The sequence below is a fragment of the Corvus hawaiiensis genome, chromosome 16, assembly GCF_020740725.1.
Source record: "Corvus hawaiiensis isolate bCorHaw1 chromosome 16, bCorHaw1.pri.cur, whole genome shotgun sequence".
Classification (NCBI taxonomy): Eukaryota; Metazoa; Chordata; class Aves; order Passeriformes; family Corvidae; genus Corvus; species Corvus hawaiiensis.
In genome coordinates this window covers 13,557,153-13,583,315 of record NC_063228.1, presented here as the reverse complement: position 1 = coordinate 13,583,315, position 26,163 = coordinate 13,557,153, and the positions used below count along the sequence as shown (strand labels likewise).

At 42.7% G+C, this 26,163-nt stretch overlaps 2 protein-coding genes across 6 annotated transcripts in view; one reads left to right on the top strand and one right to left on the bottom strand.

The window, feature by feature from the left end:
* Positions 1-25,778, bottom strand: part of GTF3C1 (general transcription factor IIIC subunit 1) — a 37,968-nt gene extending 12,190 nt beyond the window's left edge. The window contains exons 1-27 of one of the 2 annotated variants that reach the window (XM_048321346.1): positions 25,537-25,778; positions 24,522-24,731; positions 24,175-24,351; positions 22,962-23,105; positions 22,298-22,394; positions 21,685-21,808; positions 18,586-18,741; positions 17,854-17,969; positions 16,490-16,814; positions 15,285-15,496; positions 14,668-14,807; positions 12,826-12,979; positions 11,758-11,861; positions 11,334-11,515; positions 10,727-10,993; positions 10,359-10,504; positions 9,863-9,960; positions 8,248-8,344; positions 7,337-7,514; positions 6,785-6,920; positions 5,743-5,878; positions 3,919-4,000; positions 3,077-3,262; positions 2,399-2,556; positions 2,121-2,263; positions 1,854-1,935; positions 574-686 (exon numbers count right to left, since the gene is read on the bottom strand). In XM_048321346.1, the coding sequence (XP_048177303.1) occupies positions 574-686; positions 1,854-1,935; positions 2,121-2,263; positions 2,399-2,556; positions 3,077-3,262; positions 3,919-4,000; positions 5,743-5,878; positions 6,785-6,920; positions 7,337-7,514; positions 8,248-8,344; positions 9,863-9,960; positions 10,359-10,504; positions 10,727-10,993; positions 11,334-11,515; positions 11,758-11,861; positions 12,826-12,979; positions 14,668-14,807; positions 15,285-15,496; positions 16,490-16,814; positions 17,854-17,969; positions 18,586-18,741; positions 21,685-21,808; positions 22,298-22,394; positions 22,962-23,105; positions 24,175-24,351; positions 24,522-24,731; positions 25,537-25,766 (4,193 nt within the window). In that variant the 5' untranslated portion in view covers positions 25,767-25,778. The remainder of the gene's footprint in view (positions 1-573; positions 687-1,853; positions 1,936-2,120; positions 2,264-2,398; positions 2,557-3,076; positions 3,263-3,918; positions 4,001-5,742; positions 5,879-6,784; positions 6,921-7,336; positions 7,515-8,247; positions 8,345-9,862; positions 9,961-10,358; positions 10,505-10,726; positions 10,994-11,333; positions 11,516-11,757; positions 11,862-12,825; positions 12,980-14,667; positions 14,808-15,284; positions 15,497-16,489; positions 16,815-17,853; positions 17,970-18,585; positions 18,742-21,684; positions 21,809-22,297; positions 22,395-22,961; positions 23,106-24,174; positions 24,352-24,521; positions 24,732-25,536) is intronic. The other variant, XM_048321347.1, reaches the window with a different exon arrangement.
* A 47-nt stretch (positions 25,779-25,825) lies between these two features.
* The window catches only part of LOC125334495 (katanin interacting protein), a 58,312-nt gene continuing 57,974 nt past the window's right edge, over positions 25,826-26,163 (top strand). Inside the window, exon 1 of one of the 4 annotated variants that reach the window (XM_048321350.1) lies at positions 25,826-25,904. The gene's annotated coding sequence lies outside the window, so the exon portion shown is untranslated. Of the gene's footprint in view, positions 26,095-26,163 lie in introns of all 4 variants that reach the window. The other 3 variants (XM_048321351.1, XM_048321349.1, XM_048321348.1) reach the window with 3 other exon arrangements.

Genomic DNA, 26,163 nt, shown 5'->3' with positions numbered 1-26,163 from the left:
TATTATCATAAAATGGTCTGAGACACAATTTTTCCACACTGCTCTTCAAGTGTTATTCATCATGAAAAAGCTTAACGACCTGGAGCTGGAGAATGCTGTACAAGGCTGAGTGCTCTTCCTTATCAATAGTTTTAGCAGGACTGAGATCATTCATCTGAGCAATCAGCTACAAATTGTGATAGAAAATGGGGCCAGTTAATCTGGAAAATGCTAGATTTCTATTGCAATGAAAAGTTACACCTAAGTAGCAACATCTCTAACACCAAGGTTGAGAGCTTGACAATTTAGGAAAATCTGCTGTAGTGAACTTCTGGTTTAAAAGCCTTATTTAGCAATAAGAATGGTTTGAAACCAGCCAAATTGTGCAAAGAACTGAAAATCACATAAATATATTTACGAAGTGTGGATATAAAAGAAACACTGCTGGTTGTGTTTAGTAAAACTTCTTTTCTTACTAAGGGTGCAAGTACAGAGGGTGTAAATCATGCCCAGAGAAGAGACCTGCTCTGAATTGCTGCCCCCTCTCACTGCCTCACCCCATGTACAGAGTCAAAAGCACCATAATTAAAATACCTGGAAAAGAGTTCCTCCAGAGTGTCAGGAATCTCAAGTTTGGGATTCCCCAGGGTTGAACTGAATTTCTCTTTCAGTCTTTCCACAAACTCTTTAAACTCCTTTGCACAAACCTTAGGAAAGAGGAGACAGAAATGTCATCAACCTCAATTTCTTAGAGTGGGAAAAACCCCTCTACTTTTCAAGTGTTCATGGAAATTCTTGTAGAAATAGCTGGGTTTGAATTATGAAGTCAGAAGCAGTCCAACAGCCAAGGGAAGGCAGGGAAAAGCTCTTGCAGTTTGTGTTTGCTGGTTTAGTGAACAGTTGCAGGTTCCATCTGTAATCAGCTCACAGCTACAAGCCAAGCACTATGAACATATGTTCTAAGACAATTTCCTGATTTAACAGCAAGATCTCTTGCTAGAGCTATGTTTAAACTTCTGCTCAAGCCCTTCAGGCTTTTCCATGTTCTCCATTAAGTCTGTTTGCACAATCATGGCTTGGAGAACACCTGTTACATGAGAGGAATGTTCTCTGGAAACAAGTTTATATTTGCTTCCAAAGACAGACTTTGGGGATGGGGACACATATTTATTTCAGTGATGTCTCATCAATGAACAACTACTCTTCCTTTAAACAACATGAATCTAACAACAGAACTGATGGGCTTTTCTGACAATGGTATAAATTGTCATTCCTGGATAAAAATGAGCTTGCTGTGACACAGTTCCAGTTCTGAAAAAAATCTGAAATTCAAAATGGAATTGTTTGCACTGAAAGTGTAAACAACTTTTCAATTTGAAATTGTGGTTCATTTAAATGGAAAAAAAAAAGAAATAGAATCTTTTGGCTGCTCAAATCAAGTCTTATAAAATTTGCTTGCATTCCTGCACTCATCCACAGAAGCTAAGGCAACATTTCAACACACAACTGGAATAAAAAATTAGAAATTACAAAGCAAGAACGTTTTCTTGCTCAGATAATAAAGTGGCTCGAAGGATAAAAAAAGAATCAGCAGATAGAGATGTTTAGTCATGGCTGTTTATAAACAAGCACATTGAAAACACAATGGTTGTTGCACAGGGTGCTGTTTATGTGCCTTTGGAAAGCTGCCCTGTGTCCACTTTGCTCCCAAACCAGCAATGATGCTGCATTTTTACAATGATGCTATTTTTAAAATAGCTAAAGGTTCCAGGGAGAGAAAAGACTTGAAATCACAGTAGTTCTTAAAGTGCAAGTACTTAGTAATCCAAACAGCATAAAGTACTCTATGAACTTTTGGAATACTTCCCTCCTACCTGTGGATCTTCATAATTATTTTCTCTATTCATGAAATCATCGATGAGGGCTTTATCTTGGTAGACCTCAGCAAGGCAAACTCTGCAAGAGATTCAATTGAAGGTGTTGCTTAGAGCTGAAATTTTCCCAGTTCAAAACAGATCTGACAGCAGCAGGGTGCAAACAAGATGAAATTTTTAAGTTACATGAAACAAAAGAAATAGGTAGGAGGCCCATGTCCCTTCAGGAGAATTTAGCCTGTATTTAGAACATAGAAAACTTCTTACTTGTAATTGAGGTAGGTCTGTGGGTTTCTGACAATGTATCGGGCTCTCCGTCCCACAGAATGGGAGGTTTTATCCAGGGACTCCTCGAAACTGGAGTGCATGAGGTCCCTCACCACCTGCCAGGGCACAAAGGGCCCTTTCACCTGCAGGAGGAACAGAAGGATCTGCAGTTAAACCTCCCTCTCTGTGCACCACGATGCTGAGAGCAGGATGAAGTGGTGGCTGATGAAATGTGTGTGCAGCAGCCAGCAGCTCCTTGCTCTGGGTGTGTTCAGCACCTTGGCATTGAGCACGTGGCTGGCAATCCTGCACAGCATGAGCAGGCTGTCCTCCTGCACCGTCCAGGTCACGCGCAGCCGCGTCATCCTCAGCAGGGCACTCTGGTCAGCCTTGTCATGGTAGCGCAGCCGTTTGCTTTTGTCTACAGAATCCTCTTCTAACAAATCCAGGGAAACAAAAAAAAACATTTATCTCAGCACTTTGTATTCTGATTAACTCAAAACTTCTATCACAGGCTCAGCACCAGTTCAAGCTCGTAAGAATGAGAGATGAGCAGGGAAGGAAGTTGCAGTCTAGAAAGTGAAATGCAGCAATACCTCTCCCAGGCATGAGAAAACAAACACTTTAATTGGCAAACTTGACAACCTAGAGCATCCTTCCAGGAGGAATCTTTAAGCCAGCTATCAAGAGCTGATGATGAATTGCAGGGAGCTGCTCTGGCACAGACACCATGAGGATTCCCCTGGCCCGTGCAGTCCAGCAGTGCAGCTGTGGCTCACACACAGCTCATGGGCACAGCGTGCTGCTGCTTCTCCCCAGGGCACCTGAGCCTCCTCACTGACAGAGGCAACCCAGAGACATGGCCAGAAAGCTGCCCTGTCACACACCCTCTTTTCCAAAGCAGCTTCCAGCAGGCCTAGGCATTGTAAAGAATGCTGCTTTTTCCTGTTTCTTACCTTTCTTTTTCTTCTTTGTCTTCTTTCCAACATCTTTCCTAAGCCTCTTCCTCTTTTGGCTTTTTCCACCTCTCACTCGTTTTGTTCGATCCTGGGTTGGTTCTTTACTTATTTCAATATATTCCTCTTTATGGATAAGTGACTCTGATCCTACCTTTGCTTCTCCCAAAATATTAATTTTGTTACCTAAAATGACACATATTTACAGCAGTGGAGCTTTATAGCAATGACATTCTACAATGTTAAGGTATAAAGACCAAATGACAAATTTCAGCAAATTAGAAGACAGATTTAAATTAAAATTCCCCCTCAGAATTGCTCTTTGTTAGTCCTGTCATTTCATGCCCCTTCTCAGCAGCTCACAGAATAAACTCCTGCATTAATGAGGAATCATCAAGTAATTAAGTCTAGTTTATAGTGCACAAACACAAGGGAACAGAGCTGAGGTTTTACATTCAAACGGAAGCATTTTCTCCTCCTTAGCTCAAACATTAGGCTGGATAACAGTGCTACAAAACATTGGTCCCTCTGGACTTTCTGCAAACTGTACATCAGAAATTACAAAGGATAGAAATTATTGTTCTGTAAGAAGTTACTTACACATCTATTTTACAGCCCCAGAAGTATCCTCTATCATTGTAAGGAGACAGGACCAACCCATGTCATCAATACTAGATTAAAAATTATTGTTCCATATAGCCCCTAATAGGGAATGAAATCATTTATCTGTTTTACTGCCCCAGGAGCATCCCAGATTACTGGAGGGAGACAAGAACAACCCACACCCTTCATGCTGGGTTTGACAAAGGCAGGAAGAGCTGTGGCACAGTCTCAGCCCTTACCTCCAGTACTGAGTGGCAGGGGGTGTTTGGTCAGGAAGGTTTGGAGTCTTGCTGTCAGTCCATTTTCAGAAACTGTATTTTCCTAAGACAACACAGCTTTAAAAAAGGTGACATGCAAAAGGGGTGCACTGGTTTTAACAACAATCTACGTTATAACCTGAGTAGTGTCAGAAATAAATTTTCAGTTTAAAGGAAAAGATCCCTGGCTATAATAAAGAACTCACTTGTATCATTACTACCACGCATTAGAATGGCTCCAGAGCTTTTCTTAAATCACACTAGAATGACCACTAGACTGTGAAGGTAAGAAATCTCAAGTTTAAAAGCAGTAATTACTGTAAAAGAAATGCTCAAGTCTTTCATTGTTACAGAGGCTGAGCAGAATTTGCTGTAAAACAGTATTTTTCCAAAGCATTTTACATTCCAAAGGAACTGCTGAAAAGCACAAAACCAGAATGCAAACACACTGAGGAAATGCCTCCTATAGCACATTCTGCCCATCCTAAATCTGAGCCTGAACCAACTGCAATGTATCAGGAGTTCTGCCATTCTCTGCTAAACCCATTTCCTTTGTGTGGAGTTCACTGGGGACAGAAGTTGGTCACAGGATGTGGAGAGGTAAACAGAGACTGAAGAACTGCTGGAGGATGTGTTACTGCTCAACAGTGAGGTGACTGAACAGCAGACAAAATTAAGAGTGAAATGATCCTGCCTGAGGGGAATAAATTAGCAACTCTAATTTTATATCCACTGATAGGCTCTGATTTGTCCAGTGCTCAGGGGAGAGTAATTACAGGCAGTTCTGTGCAAGTGCCTGTTCAATGCCTGGTAATGGTGAAAAAGCAAAGGAGATGTACGGAATTCGTAGGGAAGTAAAGCAACACTAAGCAGCTATAAAAATCTGTGTTTGGCCACAGCCTTAAAGCACTGTCAAGATTGTATTTGCACCTTAAAAAGCATAGAGTAGAACTACCACAGGTTAAAAAACAGGCAACAAGAATGATTAAAGACAGGACAGTTCCATGCTGGGAATAGTAGATGTCAGTCTTAAGAGAAAGATATGAATATGAGAAACATGGGAGATGTCTACAAAAATCAAGTGAAACAGCAAGAGTAATGGAGAACGTATTTTTCACAGCTTTCCCTTAGTCCTACAATTATTGGGGAGCTTCAGGCATCAAAAGGAAGTGGTTGCACATGACAGGAATTTGAAACACTGCCACAGGAGGCTGGGGACAGTAAAGACATGTGCTCAAAAACCAGACAAATTAATGCTAGAAGAAAAAAGCTATTACTGCTTTGAAACATCAGCCCCAGATTTAGAATGGCCTTGAGCCAAAATTGCAGACAGCTGGGAGAGTATCCTGAGGGAATATCCCTTGCTCTTACAACCTTCCATCAGAGACAGGACATTAGCCAGAATTCTGATTTGCAAATGTTGGGCTCCCTATTTTTATTTATTTATTTTTTCCTTTGTATTTCCTCATTCTGGATGTTTTGCTTTTTGTCTGACAACTTCTACGTTCCAGAAAGGCAAGAGGTACCACTGAGTAGTGTGAACTGCTTGCTCAATGAAGTATTTGTCCTTTGGTTGAATGTACAAACAAATTTATTGTCAAATTCAGTTTTCAAATAAAATTTATGTCCAATTCTTTCATTCACCTCAGCACCAAGATTTGTGAACATATGGCACTCATTTCTTTCCAGTGATGCAAACCCTTACTGAGAGCATGCAAACAGTAAGAATTTGGTGTCACTATCTCAACCTTAGTAACATTAAAATTTGGAGAAGTCACTACAGTGTATAAATTTTAAAATACCCACCTTCCTGGTCTTATTGATGATGTAGCTTGTCCAGATCCAATTGCGTTTCAGATGCCCATAAAAGCTGGAATCCAGACCTGCAGCTCCCAGCCCATCTCCAGGGATGGATCCATCATCAACCACCTCTCTGCTGCCTCTACCAGCAAGAGGAACAAAACCCACAGTAATTATTTTGTACAGATGCATTCTCAGTGCTCTTAACTGGTGTGTGTGCAACGTGCAGAACTCTCCCCTTGCCCTCCCAGTTTAGTGGGTAACGTTACGCCATCAGTTACATCCCAAAACTGCTTCTTGACCTTAAAGATGTCACAGTCATCCCCAGCCTAACTGCAAGTAAACACCAGATATTCAATTTAAAAGATCTACTGCCACACCAAGAGACCGTATGCAGAAGTTCAAGCAAGGATCAGTGGAATTGGGTCCCTCAACTCCACTATTTTTTTTAAGATAACTTGATATATCTACCTGCAACATGGAACTAACTGAAAATACCTTTAAACAGACTGTTTATTGAAACAGAACAGAATATTGGCAGAGCTAAACCACAGTGCACAACACAATATAAAAAATTTAGCTGGGGTTCTGCATGGCTGTCACAGGTTGTGAGTGTACAATCCTCCCAGGTATTCTGGGTGTGATTAGGCAGAAGATTAAATGCTCCAGAGATCCCCTCCATATTACAGTGCACACCAACACATTACAAATTAACCTGCAACCAATTACAGCCAAGCACAGCATTCCCTTCCTCTCAAGTTTGGTTTCCTCAGGACTCCTGCAACACACATCTGTACTGTTCTGAAAGGAAATCCCAACCTGTTTATCCCATCCCTCCAGCACCACAACCTGCCTGGCAGACAAGTTACTGGGAACATGAAACAGAACTACCTCCCCTGTGAATCACTTCACCTCTGAACTCCACAGAATACCCCGCTGAGATGCTTGAGTCTTAAGTGCTGTTGCTATTGAGTCACATCCTCAACACCTGAACAGTTCATTTTGCCAGCCCTACTCAAGAAGCCAAGCAGGGGCCAAGGTGACCTACGTGGTGTATTCCAGCATGGCACACTTTCGTTCCAGGTTGTGTTTGTTCACTGCTGACTCCTGCTCCTTTTCTACATCCACAGCAGTCTCCTCCCCTGGAAGGTTGCTCCTCTTTGTCCGAGGACAGCGGACAACTCCTGGACAGACAAAGGGGTTTCACTCTCAGCATGACAACTCAGAATTCAACTTATCTTCAATCCACCCTGCTCTGGCAAACTACTGCTCCCAAACAGTATGTACTAGTTTGAAAACAGTACTACCATTTTTACCTCTTCTCAACACAACATGCCTGCTTCTTACAGAAAAGGGCTTCTATCAATTTTGATACTTCCAACAGGGCAGCAGTGCTTTGCCATGAACACAAGTGGATCACACCTTCATAGAATTATATGGACATTGCTCCCAACATTTTTTTTTGTGATGCACAGGACAACATTCCAAAACAGTACAAGTGACAAAACAGAGCCTGACTCAAGTTTTAGGAAGGGAAGAGGAATTGTGGTGTGCCCAGAAGGGGCACTGAGGGTGCTCAGGAGGTACAACTGTGCCATACCCAGGGGTGTGTTCAGGCAGACACACTGCAGATCAAACCAGAAGTTCTCCACGTCCTGCAGGGTGTTGAGGACGTACCAGCGCCGCTCAAAGGGGCGGCTGCTCTGGGCCAGGTTGTAGTGCAGGTCACAGATGGTGGTGTCCACAATCACAGCATTTCTCTTCATGTACACAAACACCTGTGAGACACAGCACAGCTCAGGCTGTAAACATCACTGAAATTGCCTCATCAGCAGGACACACCAGCTGGTTTAGAACTGCACAGTTTCTGTCTTTGCCGTTCCTAGCCACCGCTCTGATAGAGGCCACACCCATTCCCACACTACTGCACTGTATTCCCAAATTCCCTTGACAGCAATCCAGAAATTTCCTTTCTAGATTTAGAACAGCTTCTTTTCAGCCTTGTGCACAGGATAGTCCAAGTTTCCACAGAGAGTGGCTATTTCCTACAAGTCCTCACTCAGGATATGAATAGGTGTGTTTGGGGGCCTCATCACCTTTCTTATCCTCATAAAGTCTGGTCTGCTTTCTCCTTTGCAGGTGCTCTTTATTTAAAAAAGATGCATATGAATGTCATTATTTTACTCTGAACAGTGCCTTTATTCTGTGTCAGACATCCAAGCTTAACACCTTGATGGAAAAGAATGTGTCATACTCATTTTTCATTAAGTCTTGCCAGTCTGGGACCTCCTGGATCATTATTGTGTGCAGGGTTCAGCATTATACATTTGAGTAGTTCCCTTCCAGAGAAAGAGGTGAAAAATTATCTGCACAACTTAAAATATCACTTGGATCTGGAGGTTTGCACATACATCTGAAAAATCAGTACTTCATTTAAGGTAATTATGAAGCCCAGATCTTGAAAAATTAATGAAGAGCAACTGCCTTTTAAATTTTCTTTTTTTTAATTACCTGGTCTTTGTCTTGAAACTTCTCTGTTGGGCCAAACTGCAGCAGTCCCATGTAACATAATCTTTGAAGGTTTTCTACCACTGAGAAGATGTACCTCCTGTAGCAATGGTAGGAGTGTTACAATTAGCACTCAGGAAAACAGGAAAAATGATACCAGAGAATACAACATTTTCACGCAGCAACCTGAACTTTCAGCAAACCACCGAGCTGTAGAATTTCTGAAGTGGTATTTTTGCTTGAATTACCAGCCTATGGAAAACATGGAATACCCCAAGGGTCCAAATTTCCTTTCCTCAAATCACAAACCCAGTAATTTAGCTAAATACTAAGTAAAATTTTGCTTGCAGAAATGAAAATTAGCCAGAAATAACATATGTAAGAATGAATTAAATATGGTCAACAGCAGATCTGCAGACAATTTCATGTTATGTAAAGAAGACAGGAGTAACAAAACATGACTGCTAAATACAGGCCTTCATATGTGTATGTATGAAGAACCGGGCAATGATTCTTGCAGTTCAGGTTGTTTAAAATTACTGCTCCAAGAAACTGCTTTCAGTTGCTCAAAGCTTTGGCAGGACAAAAAGTGCAACATTTCCCATCCTGCATAACTCCATCTATGGCAAAATTCTGGCAGTTGCAGGAACCTTCTGCAAGATTTAGTTTCTGAGGCAGTTTGTAAAAACTTAGCTTTGCCCACGTTTACCTTCACTAAGATCTAATTAAATGCAGTTAAATGGGAGTTGGATTTTGGCAGGCGTTTTCTCTGAGGGTCAGAAAGATCAAGCCTAGAAATTTGGCTCAGTTAAGAAGTTTTAGTGAATAGAGGCTGAAGAGACAGCTTGGTTATGTGTCATATTGTCTTGCATCAACCCATCAGATGGAGCCTGCAGATTTCAGAAAATGCCATAAATCCAGTTTTCTCATTTCTGAGATTTAGCAATAGGTTTGAAATTGCAAACCTGGGCTCCCCATGAGCCTTGGCAGCTGATACTGCCCAGCCCTGTTCCCTCACCAAAGGCACATTTGCAGGTCTGGAAAATGTCATACAAACCTCCAACCATTCACAAACTGTCAGCATGACATTCTGGGGAAAGCTAACATGGTGCTCTCAATTCCACACATTCAAATCACTTTCCTTTCTTCAGTCCAGTCTCAAGTTTTACACCCCTGGAAGAGGAATGGCAAACCATGGCAGACATGCCACGGAGAGTACGAGGAGAAAATGAATGTGTGAGAAGCAGGAACTGGGAAATGTGGCACCTTTGGAAAGATTTATGAAGGACAGCAACACTTAGAACCTATTAAATTCTGAATTTAGCAGCAGTCAGGAGCGTGTTTTATACAGAAGCAACATCCTGCTGGTGAGTTATGAAGGACAGAACCTCCCAGCTCTCAAGCACTGCCTGACAGCATACATGAATATTGTTTATTAGTTTCTTATTACCTTCTATTTGGGAGAGAAAAATACAGTTTGGCACACTATCCTTTGAGGATTGATGATCCTTGTCTTATGTGCCAAAGTTCTCTTTGACACAAACAGGAAATAACTGAGAAAACCATCAGCCACTGCTGGTTCCTCTCTAGAGCCACTTTTTTTGACTCATCTGCTTACCTTTTGTAGAGGAGCTGCTGTCGGACTGGCCTTGGAAGAAATCTGATCAGAGTGTGCTTTTTTAGTGGATCATTTAAAAAATCTTCCAGACCTTCCACCTAGAATTATTTCAGAAGTTAACCAAAATGCAAAATGTAACTATCCCCTGAAGTATAAAGCTCTGCTACCAGAACTGCCTACTAAAATATTTTCTAAGCAAACCTTACTGCTTTTGTAAAATCCTTAAACATTTTTCTTGTTAATCAATGAGGCAGAAGATTCAGAGAGATTACAAAAAGCTCTTGGCAAAATAGTAGCTTAAGAATTTGCAGTTTTACAGGGCTATACATTTTTTTTTCAGTGAACCTGTGAGAGCAACTATTTCTGTAAAAGACTGCAGTGTCTCCTCTCCTCTCCGGGGTCTAGTTTTGCTAAAACAGAGTAAGAGGATATTTTTTCCAGCCTATAGGTACAGCTGACATCACCAGACTTTGAAGTAAACAAAAAAGCACCGTACCTTGTAGCTGACTTGTACAATCTGAACAAAGACTGAGAGAGGCAAGCAGAGGAGAATGTCACTGACAAGAGCCCATCCAAATCCAAACTCCCTGTGGACTGGGAGAGGAGGGATGTAGCGCATCCATGATGAGTCATCCACGTACACTGGGAACAACAACACCAGCTCAGGCTCACACCACAAACCCAACACCCACACCAAGAGTTTCACTCTGAGTGTTCAAGCAGAACACAACTGGCAGTTCACAGTCTTAAAATCTACAACGACCTGAAAATTCTCTAAACCATTGATTTTCAAACCTTTCTCAAGTAGACTTTTATCTATTTTTGGGAAAGTCTGTAGTAAAGTCAGGATGTGCCACTTCTTACCTGTTTGATGAGACAGATCTACTTCAGTCTCCTGTGCAGAGGTCTCAGGATTCACCAGAGTTGTCACAATTTCTAAGGTCCCATCTGGTTGTGCTTCAATTACAGCTGCATTCTCATCCAGCCCTTGTGTTCTCTCACCATCACTACTTCCTTTTTGCCGTGTTTCATTTAAAGGGTGTCCATAAATTAAGTACCAGAGGAACATGTGGACCATTCTTAAACGAGGCATTTTTGGAAGAAAGCCAAGAGAACGTCCAAGTCCTGGAACTGAGAAGGAAGATTAAAGACCAAACAGAAATAAAAAGAGGATTAGAGCAGGAGAAACAGCTCCCTGTGCGAAACTAATGTGAAGAAAACTGGAAGGAAAGATGGGCAGTTGAAAGTAAATATAAGTTACAAATAGTAAAGAAGGAGTAGTAAATACAAATGCTCCAGTTCACAATTGTAAAAAACATAAGCAGCAAGAAAACATTGGATAGTGAGACTCGTTTAATATAAATCCAATTTGATTTCTATAGGAGAAGAAAAAACCCACTTGTATCTGAAAATTATTACTACTAATAAGTGGGAAGGTGAAGGATGACAGAAAACCCAAAATTAGCTGTACCTGTAACAGGGTGATAGTTCTTTAGCTGTGTTATGCCCATTTTTTCATCAGTTTTTCCTGCCCGATTATTATCAGCTTTACATGAGCTTTCTTGCGTTTTTCCTGAATCAGGAACTGCCTCTTGCCCCTGGTTTTCTTCCTCACCAAGGTCCTGGGATGTTGGTGTCTGGGGGACTTTAATCCTGCAGTAAAGCCACACAGCACTTAGGTAAAAAATAAGCAGAGTTCCCGTTCTTCCCTGACTTCAGGAGACATCAGCACATCTCCTCAGCGTTGTGCTTCCATTCCTCTGTTGCTAAAGAGGTTGTTTGTTTGGGGTTTTTTTGCTTACCTTGTGTTTACTTCCTCTGCATGTATTTCTACATCCTAGATAAGCCAAGCTCCCCCCAAGCCATCCCAAGCCTCCCAGGCATCCCTGACTTGCCTGTTTGCAGTGCTGGAGTTGGAGATGCGGAACCGCACCTGCTCGATGGCGCTTTTCACCAGGGGATCACTTGGGCTCACGGAGGGGTGCACAACGAACTCCACCTGTTCAGAGCAGCAGAACACAAAAAAAAGGTGTCTGTGGAGATATCAGCTCTTAATCAGCTGCATAAATTATCTGAGATTAACAGTTAATTAGCAGTAGCCACAATGGATGAATCCTATGATGGTTTTAATAATTCACAGAACATCAACACTTTTGGATGAAAACTCCTGTTGCTACCTTGTATTAAGCAAGAGGTCAAAGCACATGGTCTTTGTACCAATAAACTGCTAATGGCATTTCTACAAACCTTGGGTTTTGGGTTTCTAAAATCTGAAATATTTGAGAAACAAATACTTTGACTTGTAAATATTAGGCTGAGAGGGATAAATGAAAAGTCAGAACTCATTAGGTATAAGGCCAAGCTAACAGATATTGCTGCTGAAGGTACACACACAATTCAGATTGGTGAGATTTCATATGTGCTCTACACTAATTATGCAGCAGGTAACTTTCAGTGTTTAATTCCCTGCTTATGAGCATTTCACACTAGAGTAAGTAACAAGTCTCAGCTCTACAACCACAGACATCTGACTTCCATAAACCTCACTAACAGTGGATTTTTGTTTTAAAAAAAAAAAAAAATCACATTCTATAAAATTTCAACTCAGAAGATCACTTAGGATTTTTCATACACTCTTGGCTTTCAAAAGGGGTTTAAATAGAATTATGGTGCAGCCTGACAGTGCAGGGAGAGAACCATGAATCACAGAACTGATAAGCAGCAGAACCTCTCGGAAGGGAGATTCAGAGACTTTGATCTCTGGCCTATTCCTTGGTCTCAATTACCTGCAGCACAATAACAGAAAGCAATGATCTGGTGTTCACAGTAGCTTAGTTTGACATGAAGCTTCTGGGTAGCTCCATTGTGGCTTGTGCCACAAGAAGTGAAGTCACCCACACATTCCAGTAAAAAGGCCCAGGACGCTGTGATAAATGAGCTAAATGCTGTGTCTGTGCAGTCACCTTTTTGCTGATGCCATCCTGGATGACCGTGGTGCGGTAGAGCCTGAGGAGCCCCTCCCGCGCCAGCCTCTGCACCAGCCGCACAATGGACTTCTTGCAGCACTTGGTGGAGACACCTTCTTGCTTCTCTTGATCCATGACCATCTTCTGAAGTCTGAAAGATGCCAGATACCTTGCATTTTAAGCCCAGCAATGCTCCAAACTCCCTAAGCAGTTTGTTAGAGGATGTGGGGTGAATGGCCATTTCTTTCTCTACTTCTTACAGTCCCTGCTCTCTCTTCCCTTTTGCTGAAGACAACTGGGAACTTCGCTTTACATTTCAGCCCTATTTTCTTTCTACTCAAGCTTTTCCTTGTTAGGGGAGAACTGCTTGTTCTGACAGCAAATTCTCAATGCCTGATTCCTCTGTGCATGGCTACAGTGCAATTATGAATCCAGCTTCCCTAAGATCAGGAGAACCTACAGCATTTTTAGGTTGGTGATTTAACAAATGCAGTCTGTTCTTGCAGTTGTGAGCTCAGTTCAGCTTGAGGCAGAAAGGGTTTATTCAGTGGTTTCAGAGCACAGAAACTACTCCTGCATTCACAACATAGATACAGATCCACATATCCCACCCCTTGAAGCCAGCTCCCTTCTCCCTTCTTCCCTTGCCACAGTGGCAGGGCTGTGCTCACACCTTACTCTCCCCATGCACTTTCCCACAAATGCCCCAGACCCTAGTTCTGGGCTCTTTCAATCCTGGGGAATCAATTCTGAAAAAGACCTGGAAGATAATAAGGGAATGAAGCAATAACTGAATGTACACATGGACTTCAACTTTCCCCAAAGATTACCAAATCCTGGTAATTAACAAATGGAATGCAAACACCCGTACATTTCCTTGGCAGAGGCTGGGGAGGGACAGAACTTCCACTGATTCTGAGGGAACCTGTGAACAACCTGTTGGCAGCACTGAAGGGTCAGCAAGACCTGAAGTATCTTCCAGGCCTGCGCTTGGATGTGACTTGATCAATCACTGATGAGGCTGGTGCCAGATGAGGCTCTAATTTTACAACACTCAGCAATTAAAGAAGGTGACAGAAGATTTCAAAATTCTCAGACCAGAGGAGAGTAAGGCCATGATTTCTGACTAAATTCCTACAGCAAGCAGCCCTGGCTATACTGGCATGCTAGGATCTTCTGTGCTGACAGAGAAGATGGATGGTGCAATCCTATTTGTGACAAGACAGTACTGCCAATTTAGGATCCAGCAGAGCACCAGAATTTCCATTTCTTTTTGGAGGTGAACTCTTAAAGGGCTGAAAGACATTGTAACTTTTAGGGAAGTATCTCCAGCTCTGATAAGGTGTCAGGAGAAGACATATAACCGTACCACATAAAACTGCACTGAAAAGCAAACTTTGAGGGCCCTGCTAGGATGCCAGTGACCAGTAATGAGTGACATGAAGACCTGAGTCTCTCCACTCCAGACAGAATAACACATGAACAAGTTTTGAAAGCATGCAGAGATAAAACTGATGCAGATGAAAGAATTCTGCAGCAGGGAAGTGCTGTACCTTACAGTGTGGCCCCAAGTCTGGCCTACTGTGAACAGATGAGTAAGTTCTCTGATCTCTATTTATGAGACATATAAAAGCACTCTTGTGACATTATCTGCATGGAACTATTGTTGCTTCCAAACAGCTGATTAAGATTCAACCCCCCACACCTTCCCTGTGCCAGCCTCTCCATCCTTACAGTCAGTGCAACCAGGGACAAGAAAAGGCAGAATGGAATAAGCACCCAGTGCTCTCCCCACCCCAAGGGCTCAGCCTCCCCGGGCTCTGCTTTGCCCTGGCTCACATGAAGAGGCTCTCGATGAGGCGCAGGTTCCGCACGGCCTCCACGATGAGGTTGCGGCGCTTCAGGAGCCTGTAGGTCTCGTGGGGCCTCTCCACCGCTGCGGCCTTGGAACGCTTCTCCTTCCTGTGGCCACAGGGCTTCTGGGGCACAGCACAGCAAATCAAAATGGGACAGCAACCAGCCAGCATCTGCAGCCTAACGGGGGCTCCTCACACAGGAACAGCTAAGCAATTCTGAGTTTGGCTGGGTTTATTTATAACCAACTACTCAGATGGAGATTCTCCCTTATTTCCCCTTCCCAGGAGTGGATGGTATAATGTAGTGTGTGCTACATTAAGTAATGACATGCATTAAGTCAACATAGAATTTGGAGAGCACCAGGGAACTAAGCCAGAACTGTATTTTGGACACCTACCCTCCTATCTCCTGGAAAAATTTTCACTTACAACTACAATGCAGTGCAGCCAAAATATGAATGCACTTTGAAATTAATTCAAAAAACCCCAAAACAATTTGATAAATAAATACAAAACTCTAGTTTGAAGTCTTGCTATAAGAGCATAAAACTTAACTCAGACAGCTGTACAAAAAGAAGATATTAAGACATTTGATCTTACCTTAGGATCTTCAAGTCTGACTTCCTCCACCACAGCCACATCTCCATCTTCATCCGTGGGATGAGCACAGGTGGAAACACTGGACTCCTGCTTTAGGGTTCCCAAAGTAGAACTCTCCCCCGAAATGTTGCCTGGGAGCTCCTCAGGATCTTCAAGAATCTGAGGGGAAGGCTGCTTCTTCCCCTGCGACTTCACAGCTGTTGGCTTTGAGCCTGGTTTGAGAGCAAAAAACCTTGTAATTGTTCTGCTCTCGCTGTGCAGCTTTTCTAAGAGGCATTGTCCCATCCACCCAGGTAGTTGCACTTAAAAGCATTCTGCGACACTTTTCACATATTCTGCCCTGCTGGAAGCAGTGGTTTGACCATGAAAGACCACATTCAGCCTCCAAAAGTAAAGTTAAAAAAATGTGAACTCTCTGTCATCAAATAATTCTCTCCACGCAGAAACCTTTTCACAGCTTGGAAAGTCATGAAGGGCTTATCCAGAAACTGCTATCTGAAGAAAGGAGAGTTTCTGTCTCAAAGATTCTCAGGTTCTGCCAGAAACCTCACTTTTCTGTCTCAAAGCAGAATGAGAATAAGAATTTAGTATTACTCCAAAGATAATCTACATAGAAAAACAGAGATCCCTCTCTTCCCTTGGAGTTTATCAGAGCAGTTGTAGGAACATTTTTAAATAGGTAAAAAAAAAATTAAGTAAAAAACGCCCCACCATATCTTTTAAAAACATGCCTCCAAAAGGCTGGTAGCTTTCACACCAAAATGTTCCAAATAACTTAAGAAAAAGCTGAGGTAACTAACTTCAGGGGACAAGATATTTTTCTTTACAAAATACTCAGGTGAGTTAAGGCTGTGGGTCAAGTCATCCCAACCCTGAATATCCAAGGAGCACAGTGTGTGAGCTCCTTTTCATTTACACAGGGAAAAGGAGGGACATGGCATGGGCTCAGGAGAGGCAGCACAAACACTACTTGGGACACAGACACCAGGGCACACCTCAGCCCTGGGAATCGCCAGAGGTTACCACGCTGGGTGTTCCAAACCATAGCAATCTGGGGGGAAAGCAGGGAAATAACCAAAGAGGCTTAAAAATAAATATGTGACCAAAAACCATAATGGAAGCTAATATCATGCTATTTGTTCTTTAATAAAATGATCCATAAGAAAAATGCAGGAGGTTCCCCAAATTTCAAAATCACAAGTTACCTTTGGCCGGTGTTGTCTGATGGGCATCACCTTGGACACTTGATTTCAATGGAGAACCAGAGTTGGTCTTTTGACCTTTTCCTCTCCTCTTCCTGTTTTTCCCTTCTTCCTCATTGTCAGACTCTGAGGCCACAGTCTCATCTTCTCCAGGAGACACATCTTCCACACGTGGGGAATCTTCTGGCACCAGAGCCAAAGTAACTGTAGCCAACTGCTCACTCCTGGCCTTCTCCCTCTCAAACTGACGGTTTAAATCACTCTCCTCTGCAAAAATGTAGGAAATGTACTTTGTTGTCCTTTGCCGACCTTCATCCTCCATAAAACCCTAAGGAAATAGTTGGAATGTTATTTTACCACCTCGCTTCTCCATTCTTGCAGTGTTCTCCAGCATCAACAGTGGGAAAATGTTCTAAATGTTATTCCCCCACATCAAAAGATACCATGTTACTCTTTTTTTTTAAGTAACAAAAATGTCCCTAACCTTCACACTGAGAAATCAAAAGGAATTCTGTGCTTGAAAAATAAATAAATCTGCATTACCAGTGTACTAGATTAAAACTCCTATGGTATGAGGGACAGAGAAAAGTCTGAGGAAGAACAAACTGTGTGTATTCAGAGTGGAAATCAATTTTTTTCAGAACAAAAATGTTTGCGAAATATTGGCACTGCAGTTCTCTGAGTGACTCAGACTACAGTGGAAGTGCTGCTGCCCTGTCTGCAACAGCAGGTGCTTTCAAGGATCTACAAACTCCAGCACTTCATCAATCAATAAGGGAAGGTTTCATTTTCACTGCTGACTAAGGAAAAATATGTAAAGATACTCTAAAGGTTTACACAGCTTGTTTTTTAACTCTACAGAACTTTTTACTAAATGACAAGATTTTTCTAAAAAACTTCCCCATTGAGGGAAGATGGCAATCATCCTGCCTTTGTGGAAAGGGACTGTTGGGTGCCTGCAAGACAGGACAGCTGGATTTGTCTTGTGAAATGAAGAAAACATTGAAATATCTGGAAATAAGAAGTTTAATCATCATAACTCCTAGAGAAGTAAGTATTTTGCTCCCGATTTTCCTGGCATTTTCAAAAGGCAAGTAGATTAATGACTTTACATGGACAGAGGGTCTTTGAGAAGATCCTTCAGTCTTCTAATTAGAGAAGGTTACAATCATAGTACCGAACCCTTGCCTTACACACCTTTTACTCAACTGAATTAATTCTCTTTTCCATCTTACCAGGACTCTCTCACTGTCACTCTCAAATCTCTGCTGCTTCTAATGTTTGAGGTGAACAGCGTTATTCCCAGAGTAAGCACAGTTGTATCTTCAGTTTCATTAAGTATCTAAATTATTTTATTTTAGCCTTACCTTGACAACTTTGTACCTGTCCAGAAGACGACAGAGCATCCTTGCTTCCAGTTTCCCCACATTCATAGCCAGGCGAATTTCTGCCTGAGAAATGCCTTTGGTTCCTCTACTTTCAACTGTTGCAGAAAGAAAAACAGAAAAATATCTCAGGGAAATAATCTGACTGAATTTTATATATGTATTTTTTTCTACATACATTAATATTTCCCAAACAGCAGTACCTGCCAGAATATTAAATTTAAGATTCCCCACTAACTAAAGACATTTTTACACACACATAAAATATTCAGCCAAATACTGTCATAAACCACAATTTTACATGAAGCAGTGCCCAGCAGAATGAGGTATGGAGGTGACAGATTCAAATTAGAAGCACAGATAATTTTTTTTCCCCTGGCAGCTTTCCACACTTAGATATTAATTTCTCCATTTGGAAAGGAAAAGAGATAGGGAGAATAAGGAACGTGGTTTTCTTCCTCTTTTCTCATCCCATCACAACATCCAGTTTCTGCTGGGTGGTACTGAAGAGTTGCTAAGCTTCCAGGAAGGGCTAACAGGTAGCAGCACCTCCAGTCTGATATGGACATAAAGCTCATTTTGCTATGAAAAACTGACACTTTCTGATACAAAAGCAACCAGAATGTAAAAACATCTGCAATATACACATTTCTTTTATACTACAAGGAGTAAGAAGGTAATGGGAAAAGTCTTCAGATGTCTTACATCACCTACTTAGCTGATAAGCCTGGGTGAGCATATCCCTTTCACAAACAATATCCACAGGCTGGACAACTTTTGTGATGATCTCTTCATCATCATCATGATAATCTTCCATTTTCTTCCGAAATTCCTTCAGCAGTTTGAGGCAACGGACCATGACATCAGTCCCTGCGAAAAATGAGTGTTAGTAACACCTCCTAAAAAAGTGCAGGGGGTGTGCACAGGTTTAAACACTTCTTTCAGCAACATGAAGAAGTAGCAGTGCAATGGGGAACAAATGACTAAGGACAACTGGGAATTTCTAGGAAAGGTCTGCAACAGCTTTTCTCTTTGTATGAATCTGGCAATCAGCTGAATTTTTGAGGTGCTCCAAATCTTCACATCTGTGCCAATGCTAGGACTGCCCAGTAGGAGAAACTTCAACAGTATAAATAAATGGATTGAGTGCTCATCCCCAGAATTACACCTGGAGAACACATATTTGACTGGGAGATCACTCGCTGGGTATAAACCCATTCCTTTTTACAAGGACGGAACACACTGCTGCCCACCAGCCACAAGATTCTTGTAGATGATTTAATTCCACATCCTAGCATGTTACAGTCCATCAGCTGTGCCATGCTAACTCTCCGCTCACTGGGCCCTTCCAGCAAAGGGTAGAGTGAGGACAGATGCAGGAGAGCTGAGATCCTGCTCCATGGTGAAGGATGGTAAAGGATGCTCTCCTCAGTGTCACTGAGCTCCTGCTGCACCACTTCAGAGCAGTGGTAACTAGAACTGGGTCACTGGACACTGCCACCTTAGCAAGTTGCAGTGATTCAGCAGCTGCTGCAGCAGTAGCCAGTTCATCCTGCAGCAGTGGGGCAACACCTCCAGCCATCCCTGCTCCTCTGCTACAGAATGCTGCGAAAATGCCAGGTGAAGGCTTTAGTTAAAATCACCAAGGTTTCAGCTGATGAATTTTATCTTGTGTTTATGTATCTGAGCAGTTACTGATGTGCAACTGACACAAAGTTAACCCACAGTCACTGGACCATGTGACTGTGCTCCAGGCCAGATGATTCCATTATTTTCCCTTGAGCTGAATCCTTTCCCCAGGATGCCGCTTAGGATTTAAGTGCTGACATTTTGGTAGAGTTGCAAGCACTGTTATTATATCCTTTGTATTTCTACAGACCATTAATTTTCACTGGAAGCAGTATTTGAAAAAACAAACAAAAAAACTCCCCACAACAAAAAAAATCTCCCAAAACAAACCAATTCCTTTTTCTTTAGCTCCTGCTGCCCAACAATGTTCTTCCCATAGCAGATGCTCTGGCTTCATCCTCAGTGCATCCCACATATTTCTATCTTCTTTCCTGTATAACTCCAGAGATTAAACTATCTTGATCTCTGCTGAAAATCAGCTATTATTAATTCATCCTCCTTTAATACCTAGTGTTTTTAAGGCATTTTTGTGGATTTTCAGCTTTTACATCTGTAGGATGGAATTATCATTCAAGTGAAAGATTCACCCAGTGGCATTTTTCACAACAAACTTAAGCAGCAAATGCAGCTGCTGTTCTGCCAGTCTCAGAGCATGAAACACCACTGCCTTGGGGGCTGCCACCAAGTTTATAACTGGACTTGTATTTTGTTGTCTTCTAAGTAAATACCTTAATTGGAAGTTAAATGCTTTTACCACTGCCTGTTAACTGTCTTTTAGGCATGCTGTCTAGTCTTTTGGGTTTTATTTCCAAGTGTTTGCAGCTCATCAGAACATCCCTGAAACACCTGGGTCATTTCTCTCTCAGCCATGCTTGATGCTGTACCTATTTTCGGCCTCTGCTTCTCTTTGGTCAAAACACACTTTCCCTGCAGAGAATTTCCCTTCCCTGGACTTAAAAGATTTGAAGGAATTTGTCTTATCAAGAGCCTTAATCCAACTCCATGTAATTGGCACTATTTTTTGCCTTCTGGAGTTTTTCATGGTTTTACTGGCTCTTTCACTTGCTCCTTTAAGATCACTCCTATTCACAACGATTATATAATTTACAATGCTTAGCTCATATCAGACTTACTATTTTTTCTCACAAACAGTTCATTATATCTCTAAAATGACACTGTTCATCTTTCAGAACTATTTTTTTTTGTAACCTTGCAAATCTGCCTCTTAGGATCTTCTGTGATTAAGGATTTGGTTTAGATTTCTTTCAGGAATTGCATTAATTCCACTGGTGGTACTACCTTCTCTCATACTTTCCATTATTATTTCTTGTAGTTTTTTCCCCTGTGCAAGTTTTATCTGTAGCTTTTTCTGAGAACAGTTACTTTCTTTTGCTCTCTTCCCTCATGCAGTCCTGCTCTTCTTTGTTTGGAAGTTATCAGCAGTTCTTGTGAACCAATTAAATCGGAATTCAAAGCTGGTTATGCATTAAACCAACCCTCAGCAGGCTTTTTTGGATAGCAGTTCTTGGGTATCTCACTTACCTCAATGCTGATATCAGCTCAGCATGGTGAGAGATGGTGAGAGCTAATAATGCCAAGGGTGTGGGTTTGATCCCGTACAGACCATTCACTTAAGACTTGGACTCGATGATCCTTGGAGGTCCCTTCAAACTCAGAATATTCTGTGTTGTGTGAATTCCAAGTGCTGCAAGACCTTACTTCCATAATTTGACAGGAAACTTTTCAGAGAAACCTGGCATTCTCATGACTTTCAGGAAAAGTTGTAACCAAGAATGGTCTGGTTTTTAACTTCATAATGATCCCTCTTTTCAATACAACTTTTTGTATTTTTTTGCCAAGTTTATTGACTTGTCATTTAACTTCAACCTGAAAGGTCAGCAGACTGCTTTGTTCCTACTCTGTATTGGCTTGAGCAGTCTTATCAGGTCCCAAGACCACAGCTTACACTGATATCCAACAAACTTGGTGGCATTCACTCCTTAAAAATCTGTAGCAAATGCTTAATTCAAGTGGGCTGCAGCATTTTAACTTCAGTAACACATTTATCTACATAATTGCATGAACAGATTTTTTACTTACACCTCTTTTAAGATATGAAGCTCATAGATAGAATGGCATCAATGTAATCACACAAAAAGACAGCAAAACCATTGTTCCAGTCACCTTTCTTTGTCTTGTAGGGTCCTCCACTGGGGTTTATGTCTTGCAAGGGGACAGACACGACCTTGGCCAGGCCAGCATTCATCATGTACTGATAGAGACGTTTGAAGGTTCTCTCACAAAGGCCCTGATGCAAAGAGAAATGGCAAAAGTCACTGCAGCCCAAAAGCTTCACCTGCTGCTGACTGTTATCAAAGGCATTCTACCACCTGTTCTTACAACACAGTATTTTGGGGTAAGATATCCATAAGAAACTTAAAAGCCTGAATGAAAGAAACTGAAACTTAGTGCAGACAGTGGGCAGAACCTGAGATGTTCCTGAGTGTGTTGTATCCCTCCAACTCTGCCACACACACAAACAGCAGCATTGGAAAAGTAAGAACTGCACAATGACATCCATTGACAAAACATTTCTGAAGCTGTGGCTGGAACAGAACTCCTCCCCCATGACAAACACCAACAGCAACTTGATCTGGTAGGTTTTTGAGATCCTTCTTTTGATATCTTACCCCAGAATTTTGTGCAACTTTAGAAGCAGGTAGTATGAATGAGGGCCTTTGATACTCATTCTCTGGGTTCTACTGAGTGAGAATTTGAAAAGAGGAATGAATCTCACCAATTCTTCCCTCAAGTTTCCTAGTGTTTCCATCTGGTTTGAACGAGCACTTAGCATACTTGAGAGCTTCTCCATCAGAATATCATATTTGCTCCTCCTAACCAAGAAAGAGAATTATTTTACATGCAAGTATGCATATAACTTCATAAACATGAGTTGTAGCTTTAGAAACTGTCAGTCACTAGAGAAACTATGCTAAGTGTTCTCAGATTCGTTTAGGAATTCTAGTTTTCTTTTCCTCCTGTGAATAGCACATGAGATAATTTGTCTCTAGGAAAAGACCTCAAATGAGGCAACAATGACTAAGCCCAAGCTGTTACTTCACTGGCAACCCACAGAAGCACAAGTTCTAATCATAAACAAGATAGAAAAACAAAACAAAGAATTTACTAGAAACGTGTTTAAGTGAAAACAGTCCAAATTAACTGAGTGATTAGTGCTACAAAAAGAAGAGTTATGTTTATGTAGGCAGGTGACAGGCACTAGAAAAGCCCGTTGTTTACAGCTCCAAGACAAGTTTTAAAGTGTCCGACATTTGGAAGAGAAGTTAATAAAGAAATTGAAAAGAGTCAATTCCGGGAAACTTTGATGGTTCTGTGACAACAGAACAATCCTTCATCATTGTAAAAGGTCAAAGGGTACCCAGGAGACCCTTAAACCATACCTATCAACGTGGAAGCGAGTCAGAAGTAGCAGGATTGAGTGCTGCTGTGCTCCGCTTGGCAGTCGGATGACGTGGGACTGCATCGTTATCAGACCACTTCTATCCAATACTCTCCTGTGATAATGAAGTTTTCCAGCATCCACTCTAAAGAAAAGATGGCAAGGTATCTATAGGAATAGGACTTCTGCAAACAAATTCTAATTATCCAGTACTCAGAACACTTTACCTATATTACCTATGGCCTTAGTGACACATGGCAATTTTCAAAGTGACACCTTGAAGTTAGGAAGTGCCACAATTAAGAAAACCTGTGAAATTCATTTTCATAGTTAATCCAATTAAACAGAGAAATACCTTTGATTTTAACCTAGAGCCTTTATACACAGAGTATCATGACATGGGTTGATGAGGCAGTTGAATCAGCATTGTATCCCCATGCCCTCCTTTCCCGTCCTCTCTTTCTAACTCGTGGCTATGCTGCAGTCACTGCCCTCCTTGTAACAGCTCTGGTATTCATCTCCCTCCTTGGTGAGCTGACTTGGGCCGCCAAACTGACAGAAAAGCATCCATAAAAGTTTTCCTCTCTGTCCCCATCATCTTAGTTACCTACAAGAGCTTCTTAAGTGGCAAAAAACCAATGCCAGGTGGTGTGCAAGCTACAACCCATGTATGTCCTAAAAGCAGTGAATCCTTAGAGCAATGCTGATGTTCTCCAGAACTTCAGAACACATCCAGAAGTTCCTAAGAAGGTGTGTAATGCTCTTCCATCAGCAAAATACATGGTCTAGTTTGGGAGCTGGTAACTCAGGCTCCCACTCAATGGAGGAGATGTCATACAGGCAGATGCTGCAGACAAAAGGCAGCCATCCAAGAATCCCCTCAGAACTCGTGCAAGATACTTAGCCAGCAATTTAGAAAAGGAAATTAAAATCATTTTTCCATCTCAAATTTGAAGAAAAAGTTATTTAGAAAAAGCAGGAACTTCCACAAATTTGAAACCTGTGTATTGACCCACCAGACAAATTTTTGGCTCTCAGAAAATATCAGGAAGGATAACAAACTCAAGGGTAAGACCAGTTCTAGCAAACAGGCTCCCAGAACTAAGTACTCCTGGTAGTAAGGATGAAACACTACAGATGAGAGTTCAAATCAATACACAGGAATATTTAAAAACAACTTTAGATTTAATCCACAGAGCAAGATACAAACTTACTTGAAAGCCCCACTGTGAAGGTCCCTCTGAAGCTCTCCCTGCCACCGAGCTCGGCCCAAGCGCTCCAGAATGCAGTAGGAAAAGTCAGGGAGTTTCAAGTCAGGGTCCCCCTCCCAGCCTATTAAAGCTCTGTAACGCTGCTCTTGGGAAGCAACAATGACTAATTTCTCTCCCCATCTAAGAAACAGAAGGAAAAGTAATGTATTGTTATTGGCTCCATAAAAATAGAGAGATCAATCCCTTTCTCTCCACAAATACCATTCTTGACATAATTTGTACAAACTGAGCAAGGACTAAATTTCAAAACTTAGAAATATTTTAATGCCAGATATAAGGATTTCACTCACTTTTCAACAGCTTCTTTGTAAGTATAACAAGGCTGCAAATCTTTCTTCCTTATTTGATCAGTGATATCTACTCTCTCTTTAAAATATTGGCAGGAACCTTGTATGCCATCTTTGTTATCCAAAATCATGTGGACAGGATAAATATCATCTGAAGAAACAGGATCTCTTTTGGATTCCAATATTCCTGTTTCAAGGTCTATTTCTTCATATCTGAAATAAAAGCAAAAAGCCAACATTTAACCAAGCAAGAAGAAATACAAGATTGTCACAAACAATGCTGATACCTCTAAGATGTATCTTGGAAGAATGAAGCTCCTTTGAAACCTCCAAACTGGAAAAACACGAAGAGCAGAGCTGCACTCCTCAAGCATGACCAAACCTTTTCAGCATGCAGGAGACAGAAGGAAGCAAATGCATTATTTAATCTTTGAAAGGTCAAGCATATGAGAGTAAGAAAAGTAGTGGGAATACGAGAAACATGTAGTTCACAGGTACGTCCACCCTGCTGAACCAGGACATATAAACTCTGCCTGTACCTAAGCAGAAAGCAGTCATTTGAACGGAAATCAAGTCAGGACTCAAAAAATTCTCCTAAATCATAGAATCATCAAAATTGGAAGGGACTTTTAAGATTATCCAGCTATCCACCAGCACTACCACTGTGACTCCTAAACCCCATCACCCAGCGCCAGGTCTTAAAGCCCTCCATGCATGGTGCCTCCACCACCTCCCTGGGCAGCCTATTCCAATGCCTGACCCCCCGAACAGTGAAAATTCTTTTTATAATATCTAAACAGCAGCTCAGAGCCACCCTCGGCCCTGCCTGCTGCCACCGGCCGCCAAAGTGCTGCTGCAGAAAAGCCGGGGCGAGAAGGGGCAGCCCGGCAACCGGGCCGGGTTTAGCCGGCAGTGAGCCCGGGTTTAGCCCGGCGACCAAGCCCATGTTTCGCCCAGCAACCAGGCCCGGGTTCCCCGGCGGACAGGGGCCTGTGCCGCCCCCGGTCGCTGCCCTCACCGGTCGTGCAGGCGGAGCGGCGGGCGCGGCCGGGGCAGGAGGTAGAAGCGCACGTCGGGCTGGGCGCTGAGCGCGGCCCAGAGCAGCTGCTGCGTGTCGGGCTCCAGCGGCAGCGGGAAGGGCGGCGAGCGGGCGGCCAGGCGGTGCCAGAGCGCGGCCACGGTGATGCCGTCCAGCCCCTCCAGGGCCACCTCGTCCAGCAGCGCCCACAGCGGCTCCATCGCCTCCATCCCCCGCCGCCGCTTCCGGGCTCGCGGCGCGCAGGAACTGACGGCGGCGGCGGCGCGACCGTCGCCAGGGAGACCGAGCAACAGGCCCGGCCCGTGCCGCGCCGCCGGGGGTTGTGTCTGCCCGGGGCCGCGTCCTGGGTCAGTGTCTGCCCGGGGGCCGTGTCCGGAGTCAGTGTCTGCCCGGGGGCCGTGTCCGGGGTCCCTGTCCGGGGACTCTGCTCCGGGATCTCCGTCCGTCCGGGGTCTCTTTCCCTGGTCCGTATCCGTCCGGGAGCTCTGCCCGGGGGCTGTGTCCCGGGTCCCTGTTCGTCCGGGAGCTCTGTCGGGGGTCAGTGTCCATCCCGGCTCCATCTGGGGGCTCTGTCGGGGGTCATTGTCCGCTGGGGGCTCTGTCCGG